Below are 10,062 nucleotides of genomic sequence, written 5' to 3'. Positions count from 1 at the left end.
CCCCTACATGGGATGTACCACCGACAAAGGACAGCACAGAGGCCCTCATCCTGGCTGCACAGGAACAGGCCCTAAACACCAGAGCAATAGAGGCTCAGATCTACCACACCAGACAAGACCCAAGGTGTAGGTTGTGGAAGGGTATATATATGGGGTGTAGCGATACAATAATCTCACATTACGATATGATATTCTGATCACAATACGATATGTATCACAATATTTGGCAAACGATATAATTCGATACAATTTAATGCATTTTTACAATTTTCTGACAGATTTTAGAAGGACAGAGTGAGTTTAGTGACATTTTGTGTTCCATAGACTTGAATTTAATTAACTGAAAACTGATTAAAAGCACCACACAATACCTGACTCTGATTGGACATATTCTAACAGTCTACAGCTGGACAAAATGAATCAAAGATGCAATGAGAAATTTTGTTTCTGTCATTTAATTCATGTGGATTTGACAAAAAAAATCAAAGTTTCAACAGTGGTCCAGGAGCTGAGTGAGGAGATTATCAGCCTCTGTAGGCACTCAATATGCAAATGTTTTCTCCTGGACATACTGTGGCTGCATTTTGGAGTAAAAAAGTCTTTAAAAGGCTTTTCTACCTTGGCTCCCGGAGTTAGCCTTGGCTGTAAGCTGTTTACCACTAGCTGCTGGGGTAGTGACTCCGCATCACCCCGTAGTGATCGACTCCTTGCAGCTGCGCAGCACCGCCATTCCCCTGCTTGGATCTCTGAGTATCTGCCTCTCAGACTGCCAGGATCTCATCGTACTCAGTTTCTGATACTCTTTGTCAGTTGCTAATAAGAATGATTAATCAGCCATTGTCATCATGGCAATCCTCACTGTGCCGCAGACTCCGGCTGCGGGTTTCCCCTCTTCGTCTTCCTGCTCAGAACACAACGCCGCTGCTGTGCACCCGCTTCGGATATTATCAGCCAATGTGCTGCGTGTTCATTCCTCAAGTTATCCTTTACATACAGAACAGAAACCATTAAGTTAACAAATTACAAAGTGCATGGCAGCAGTCGAACTTTGCATTAATTTTGCAATCTCACTGCTTTTGCCGCTACTCCGTTCTGCTTCTCGTTCACGGTTACTTGCGCAACTTTACTTAATCTCTCAGCAACAAAATACAGCCCATCGTTATTTATTGATTTGAGATAAACACAGGAATCTAATGTTGTGTTTCGGTTTTTTGCGTTTGGAAGCTAATTCCCTTTCACATAACCGGAAAAGCCGGGGAATGGCGGTGCTTTGACATTTCTCTGACGGCAGAAAAACCTAATTTTAGCATAACTCCAGTTTTTCTTGGCCTATGTTGAAGAAGATTTTAGGTTATAATATTTCTTAAGTAAACTCTCTGGGTCAATCTTCTTCAATCCCAGTGTAGCGGCTCCTACACACCAGGAGCCGCGTGTAGCCACACAGAAAACAACAATGAGTGTTGACGTCACAGAATTACAGAGTTTAATCCAATAGAAGAACATATGAAATTACAATAGAAACTGCTGAATAACAGAGACATACATTCATTTACCTGAGACAAATGGAAAAGAAGAAGGAAGAAAGAAAGGAAAGCAAAGACGTCTTTGATGAATTGCAAGAGCAAATTTGATTAGTTACTCCTGTGTAGAAAGTTTTATAGTAAAGGCGTATTCTTGTCTTTAATTTATTCAAATAAGGCGTACCTTTGCTCATCCAACCAGAAGCTGTTTCTGACCCTTTTAAAACTCCTACCAAGTGACGATCTAAGACCATTTGTGCCCATTGTTTAAACAAAGTGAGAGCAGAGACTCTCCTGAACTCCTGCTGTTTTATGGCTTTTCACAAATGAGTGTGAAAAGCTGGAACTTCTCCTGATTGTTTCCCACACAGATAAAGGGCAGTTCAAAAGATCTAGCAAACCATCTGCTAGGCCAGAATAAGTTACTAATTTCAAAACTATAATTAGGCTATTTCAATCAAGACATGTTAAGCTTTAAAACTAGCATACTTTAAATTTATTTTCTTAACACCTATTAACACAATTTAAAAACTGTTGTGTAGTTTATAATGTGCTCTTTAAGCACAAGTTGAAAGTCAGACTGGGGGAGGCAGAGTCTTGCTGCTACGGCGTAACAAACCAGACATGTTAAAAAGACGCTATAAGGCTATGGACCACTATGGTCTAACGTATGGATACTCGCGGATGTGAAATCGATACATCCCGAGGGTGGAAAACATCGATGTGTATCGTAGAATCGATATAGTTATACAGCCCTAATATATATATTATTCCAATTGTTAATTTTTCTTAAAATAGAAACAAGCAATGCTTAACCTGGCAGGGGGCTTAGTAAAGCATGGTGGGCCGCCAAGCTTATAATACACAGGGGGAAACCTTGAGTTCTTGGTGCAGTGCCAACGCTGCACCAGTTCCATAGGCAATGGGGGGGAACTAGATTTTCAGTTAGTTTGGATTGTTTGACACAGTATAGTGTGAATTCGAACTGCAGCTGCTGAAAATGTAACAAATGTTACAATTTTGGTCCTCAATCGAACCGAGTGGACTGAAGACGGTACAGTGAAGCATCTTCACTGTAGACAGAAATACAGAGCAGACTGTACTTCTTGAGGAACCTGAGATCTTTCAAGGATTGCAGCAAGGTGCTGCAGATCAGTTGTTGAGAGCATCATCTTTTCATCCTTCATCTGTTGGGGCAGTAGCATCAGAGTCAAAGGCTCCACAGCCTGATAAAGATTGGTTCTGTTCTGGGGACGACTTTGGAACCTCTGGAAATGATAATGCAAAGAAGGGTTCTTCATAAAATCAAGAAATTTATGGACAATCCTGACCTTCCTCTTCATGAGACTATCTTGAAAAAGATGAGCATCTTCAGTCAGATTCTTCTTTAGGTTCAGTGTGGTACAGACCACTTGTGGAGATCTTTCCTGCCGACTGCCATCTTCAATGACTCTGAAGAATCTTGATAAGCTACAACAAGGGTGTCCAAAGTTGGTCCTCGAGGCCCGATATCCTGCATGTTTTAGTTCTCTCCTTGGTTTAACGCAGCTGGATCAAATGATGGCTCATTAGAGACCTAAGGAGAACATTGACATGCTGAAAAGATTGCTACTACCACCAGGGAGAGAAACTAAAACATGCAGGATGCCGGCCCTCGAGGACCGACTTTGGGCACCCCTGAGCTACAACATCATTTAGTTTATCTTTGGGATTAATAAAGTATTTTTGAATTTGAAATCAGACCCGGGAATCCATTCTTTGTGTCCTGCCGAGGATCTGCAGAGGAATTTTTTACTTGACATCACATGCTTCCAGCTTCCGGCTTGCTACGTCAGAGAGCACACAGGAGTAGAAATACTTTTTATTATCGGTTTGTTTTTTGTTGCCAGCCCGTGGTGATAGCTATTAGCTTGATGGTGATGTGATCAGGAACAGGCAAGGGATTACACATTCTCGGGTTTAGGTTAAATCGTTCCTGTGAGGGACGCAATGCTGGCGGAAAAGTGGCAGCAGTGGTGGCTACGTCAGGATCTGGAAAGATACTGCCATCTTTCAAACGGGAAGGGGAACTGGTTTGAACAGTGGACCTAACAGGTCACGTCAGTCAGGGTCAGAGCGTGGCATTAAGGGAGGGGCCAAGAGAGAGTAGAATCAAGTGCAATCAAATCAAATCAATCAAATGTTATTTGTATAGCACATTTCAGGAGCAAGGCATTTCAAAGGGCTTTACATCACAACAAACACAAAAACACAAAGTCATGCAACATATAATCAACAATCAAAACATTACATTTAGTCACGTGCCGTCATTAAATTCTTAATTGATTACATTTCAAATACAACTCTAAACAGGTGGGTTTTTAGTTGAGATTTAAAGGCTATCTGTGTTTCAGCTGTTTTTGTTGTGTTCTGTGTTTTCTGTGTAGTTATTTTTGAGGTTTTCTGTGTTTAGTCCTGTCCCAGTTCTGTCTTCCCCGTTGATTGCTTCCCAGGTGCGTCTCATTCCTTGATTACCCTCCCTGTGTATTTAAATCCACCTGTTGTCTGTCTCTTGTTGGATCCTCGTCGTGTGGCACTGGCAGACGTCATATGTCGTCTGCCAGTGCCTTGTGTTCCCTGTGCTGTCCTGCTGGATTTATTATTAAATTCTTCATAATCACCTTCGTCTGGGTTCCCGCGTTCTACTTCACCACCACCAACCACACCAAATCATGATAGAAGGATCCAACCAGTAATGGTGAGGATCGCAACAGAGTGCAATATGGACCCAGCGGACCGTTGTTACCTGATGAGGGAAATCAGGAAATACGACAATGAAATGGCCAAGCCCTACGTGCCGTTCAGCAGGCTCAACGCAACCACACGTATGGCAATCCTGCTGGACAGGTGGATCACGCTCCTTCCTCGGCTGGGCTTGGTAGAATTCTACAGAGAGGTAGAGCAGGAATGGCAGGCAGTGGTGGCGGTGCTGGCTGCTAGATCTATGCCAGCACCACCGGCTCCAGCATCTGCCACAATCTGTCCGTCTCCTGCTGCACTTACCTGCTCGCCCGAGTCCTCCGCCGTCGCGGCGTCAACGCCGTCCGAGCTCCCAGCCTCAGCCTCTTCCAGAGCCCGCTCCGCCCCAGCCTCAGCCTCAGCCTCTTCCAGAGCCCGCTCCTCCCGAGTCTCCGCCCCCAGAGCCTGCACCTGGCCATATGGAGTTCAGGAACCACCCACCGCGGCTCCTGCTCCACCTCCTGTGCCATGGTCGGCCCCCGGATTGTTTGCGGCAGGTCCTGCCCTGACCGCTTTTTGTGTTCAGAGTTTTCCGTTTGGACGGAGTTATTCTTTTTCTGTGGACTCTGGCCCTCCACCGTCGCCCCTCCGCCCACCCTGATGGGTTGTTTTTTGTTGTGTTTTTTGGGGCATCTGGTAGCTGCCCTTGAGGAGGGGGTACTGTTGTTTTCTGTGTAGTTATTTTTGAGGTTTTCTGTATTTAGTCCTGCCCCAGTTCTGTCTTCCCCGTTGATTGCTTCCCAGGTGTGTCTCATTCCTTGATTACCCTCCCTGTGTATTTAAGTCCACCTGTTGTCTTTGTCTCTTGTTGGATCCTCGTTGTGTCGTCATATGTCGTCTGCCAGTGCCTTGTGTTCCCTGTTTTCCCTGTGCTGTCCTGCTGGATTTATTATTAAATCCTTCATAATCACCTTGGTCTGGGTTCCCGCATTCTACTTCACCACCAACCACACCAAATCATGACAGTTTTACAGTTTTTTGGAAGTTTGTTCCAAATTTGTGGGCCAAGAAGCTGAATGCTGCTTCTCCTTATTTGGTTCTGGGGATACAAAGCAGACCAGAGCCAGAGGACCTGAGGGGCCCCACTAGAGACAAAGGTGTAGCAAAATGGATGGAATGGTGGATATTGGATTGATGGATGGATTTATGGATGGACCCATAAAATTATATGTAGCATCATCACAGTACCATGTAAATATATGTGCTTGAAGACCAAGGTTTGTGTCAAAGGATGTTGTTGGTGAGTCCAAAATACCTCTGAAATCATTCAAATTAGTTTAGACTAATTGACAACCTTGGTATGTTTGCCAAATAACCGTTTTCACAATGCAAAGGACAAAACATTATTTTCAGAAAGTAGTGTTTTATTATTTTTGACTGAATTAGAATTTCCCTCAGATCCACAACTTTTCCATTAAGAAATAGACATACATGTGTTGTACAATTAAGGTGAGACATAAGTAATTTTAGCAACTGGTCAAATATAGAAGATGCTTTTTGTATTCTAATGTAAACCTTAGATTTACATTAGGATTTATTTGTTAATTAAATGTTTGCTAAATAATCTGCTAATCATATACACAATGTTAAAATGTCACATTTTCCCTCAGGGGATTTCTATTGTGGTCAAGTATCATACCAGTGTCATTTTCTCTTTTTTTTTTTTTCTTTCTTTTTGTATGCCAACAGTGCTGGTGTTGGGCGCACAGGCTGCTTTATTGCTATTGATGCTATGCTCGAGAGGATGAAATACGAAAAGTCTGTCGACATATATGGTTATGTGACATGCATGCGAGCTCAGAGAAACTACATGGTACAAACAGAGGATCAGTACATATTTATACATGAAGCACTTCTGGAAGCTGCAACATGTGGCAAAACAGAAGTCCCGGCCCGCAGTCTGTACACCCATCTCCAGAAACTCATTCAAATTGTTCCTGGAGAGAATGTTACTGCCATGGAACAAGAGTTTAAGGTTAGTTCATTTTGCTTTATGATGCTTAAAAAACATAATCAGGTACTTTCAAAAATTAAAGGTACAATGTCTTAATGTTTTAATGCCATTTCAAATACTATTCAATTCAATTTAGTTCAGCTTATTTATATAGCACCAATTCATAAATTTAATCTGAATCCACTTTACAAAAAGTGTAAATTTTCCATTTGAACCTAAACAGTAAAGTATGCTAAATTAATTATTCAAAGTGAGAGAAAACAAGAGAGAAAGACAGAGACTAAGCAGAAAACTTGGAAAACAAAGAATAACTGGGCATAAGGAACATAATTAAACTAGGACAGCTAAGAAAGGATTTAACATAGATGAAGCAGAAACAAGGCTGATAGGCAAATAAGGAACACATATTAATAATAATCAAACAAACCCCAAACAACTCAGGACCCTGACAGTATTTTGTGAACTTCCTGATAGTAAAGAATTACAAAAGGCCATCCTTGAAGTAATAAATGCATGGACTAGTTTTTCAGCATCACTCCTGGACAGGATATTTACAATTTTGAGCAAGATGAAAGAAGGAAATCTTATAAATGTTTAATATGAGATTTAAATGACATATCCTTTTCAAGAATAACAGAGATTCTTTACTTTATTATCGGAAGCCAGTTCAGTGCCATCCAGATCATGGATGGCATTGAACTGCCATACAGGTGCTTTTTCAGAAATTGCGGTCCAAAAACAACAACTTATGTCTTCTCAGAATTTAAAAGAAAAAAGTTCAGGCATCCAGATTTTAATGTCCTCAAGACATGCTGTCTGATGATTATTTCAAGTAGTAAAGAGAGATAAGTGTGAAGATGATTTATGGTTCACATGAACAAACTGGAATCTGTTGGACAGACAGGATTTAAACTAGCCTAGTGCTGTTCCCTTGGTACTTACATGTTCTAGCCATTCTAAGAGAATATTGTGGTTACTGTGTCAAAAGCAGCAAAATCAGATATCTACCAGCAGAGACCTTCCTAGCCTATTTGGCTTTATGGGTAAACCACTTTGCGACTCGTCAAACAGGTCATTACTGCTTAAGTGCTCACATTCTTGATTATCAAATATTATCTCGAAAACTTTAGATAAACTTTATAGATCTGCAATCAATAAAGGCATCTTATTAAATAAAGGTTTGATTACCTTAAAAGCTTGTAGAACAGGTTTATGCATTAGATCAATTATATCTAAAATATGAGCACTTATAAAAAACCCACTTTTTAAAATAAATTAGTTGGGAGAGGGTCCAACATGCAAGTTGAATGTTTGGAAGAAGTAATATGTGGCAATTTATTACAGTTATTTCAGAAACAATATGTTTATTTTAATTACCCTGATAAACAAATTACAGGGCATTATGGGAATGCCTTGTAATTTATACTATATAACTACAAATTAATTAGTGGACTTTAAATGACAGAGTTATCAAAAGACTAAAAGTACATAAGCTTATTGCAAAAATAAAAATATAGAAACATTACATTGTGTGATGGACCAAGTAGTCAAAGGAAAGCAAGGCAAAGGTTAAATTAAAAAAACAAATTGTTTTTTATTTAAACTAAAACTAAAACTTGGGTAAATAAGGAAAAATGACAGAACCTAACTGAAGCTAACAGAAAAATCCCATTGCCCCCCTCTTGATGAGTAGTGGTATGAACCAATTTGCAGTCTCAGTAGGCTTGCTCCACCCCTTCTCCACCTCTTTGTTCTCCTGAAGGACTGGAGCAGCCGGCACCGAGGTAACTCAAAAAAACAAAGGTTAAATCAAGCAAAACATAACAGTGTGAACTAAAATATAGTGTTATGATGTGCTGCCTTCCAAACAAAACCCAGTTATTCTTTAAGTTAAATCCTAGACTTAAAGAAACCCAAATATAAATGTGGTGAGACTGACTGAACTATTGTGTGTGGTGTGATTGGATGTTGCCACATTTGTGTGGCTATAACTGCAGCCATCACACAATCTCTGTTCTGTAAAGAGCAGAGGCAGGTAGTGGCAGTTGAAAGGTTTCACGTTTGAGAAGCTACAGTGTCTAACCCTTTAACTCCTTCTGCTTCTCCAGAGGCTGACTTTGAATGGAAGTCTTAAAACATCCACTCAGAGATGCATCAGCGCCAAACTACCATGGAACACATTCAAGAACCGTCTAGCAAACATTATGCCTTTCGAATTTAATCGTGTCTGTCTGCAGCCAATCAGAGCCATAGAGGGGTCTGATTATATTAATGCCAGTTTCATTGATGGATACAGGTGAGTCCACATAAACCAAAATGTTTTTTGCTCAGTCTAAACTAAGGGATCATTCCTGGTAGCTAATGCTAAACACATAGTCCAACAGGTGGGTTCCATTATGCAACACAATATGTCGGTACATGTTTTGAAGTTTATATGCTCACATAATATAAATCCAGGTAGCAAAATATGAGTGAATCAACTTTGAAATATTGTTAGGCAGAAATATTGAATCCATGTTGAAGCCTGACATTGAAATATTGAAAGCAGTTGGTGATTTATATGTTGAATTAACGTTAAAGTGTCAACCCTAACCGACACTATATCCTTGTTGGTTCGACCATAATCTGTCATGAGGTGTGAGGTTGTTGATGGTGAGGAGAGACGCTGAGACCCAGGTTATGGTGATGATGATGGTTTAATGAAGAGATAAAGCACACAAACAGTCCAAGGCAGGCAGCACGGCAGGAACAAGCACGCAGCTAAATACCGGTAGCAACTGTCAAAACGTACTAGACGGGACAAACCCAAACCAGGACTTAACAGTTCTACTGGCGAGTGAGACGGAAACATACACAAACGACGAGGACCCGACGAGGAACACAGACAACGGGAGGGTTTAAATACACACGGGGTAATCAAGGGAATGAGACACACCTGGGGAGCAATCAACGGGGAGGACAGGACAGAGACTCACAGGGAAACAGGACTGAACACAGAAAACTCAAAAATAAACACAAAAACACGGATCGTGACATAATCTAGCGTTGGATCTACATGCAAATTTTAGTTTATGTTGACTCAATCTTAGAAATCAATATTGATTCAACTATCATCTATATTTGGATCTACATGCACATTTGTGTTGATTTCATATTGAATCAAAGTTAAGGAATCATTGTTGTTTAATGTACAATCAATAGTGATTCCATAACATACCATTAAAAGTTTCTTCAACTGGTGTTAAAGATACAATTTTGTTCACAGACAATGCTTGTAGTAATATTCCAAAAATCTGTGTACACAAACTTAAAAATGACAACATGGCTTTAATATTACATTTTATTTAGGAAAACAGGCACAGATCTGTAAACATATTTGACTCCTTTTTGACTAACAGAACAACAGTCTATTCTTCATGGGAAAAAAAAATGAAGTTCCATGAGGTTAAACCTTGTACTGTATGAACCAGGGAAATAGTTTGTGTTAGAGTAAGCCAAGTTTGACTCTGGTTGGCATCACTTTGGTTCCTTGGGATGCCTCCCACCTGCTCTGGTGCAGGAGTCACTTCTTGACACGGGGCTATGGGAGCTTGAGCACCTGCCCTTTTTGCTCCTTGCCCCAAAGTGCCCTTTTGGTCAATTTTTTTTTTTTGGTATTATTATTTCCCAAGCCCTCTTCTGACGCATAATAACATAGTAAAATTATTATTTTTTTGTTGAGGTTTTCTTGTACAACATAATAAGCTGGTCACCTTGTTACCTTTGACCTTTTGCCCGTGACGCACGACGCAGTTGCCTCTCGTGCAGTGA

At 40.6% G+C, this 10,062-nt stretch overlaps 1 protein-coding gene across 1 annotated transcript in view; it reads left to right on the top strand.

The window, feature by feature from the left end:
• The window catches only part of LOC106938274 (receptor-type tyrosine-protein phosphatase F-like), a gene marked incomplete at its 5' end in the record, with an annotated part of 81,861 nt that overhangs the window by 55,052 nt on the left and 16,747 nt on the right, over window positions 1-10,062 (top strand). The window contains 2 exons of the mRNA XM_015020198.1: window positions 5,988-6,273; window positions 8,361-8,548. Of these exons, the coding sequence (XP_014875684.1) occupies window positions 5,988-6,273; window positions 8,361-8,548 (474 nt within the window). The remainder of the gene's footprint in view (window positions 1-5,987; window positions 6,274-8,360; window positions 8,549-10,062) is intronic.

Source organism: Poecilia latipinna, unplaced genomic scaffold (assembly GCF_001443285.1).
Source record: "Poecilia latipinna isolate Pla-1442-1.1 unplaced genomic scaffold, P_latipinna-1.0 Scaffold2546, whole genome shotgun sequence".
Lineage (NCBI taxonomy): Eukaryota > Metazoa > Chordata > Actinopteri > Cyprinodontiformes > Poeciliidae > Poecilia > Poecilia latipinna.
Note: the sequence above shows the minus strand (reverse complement) of the source record. Positions and strands in the feature narration are given on the sequence as shown.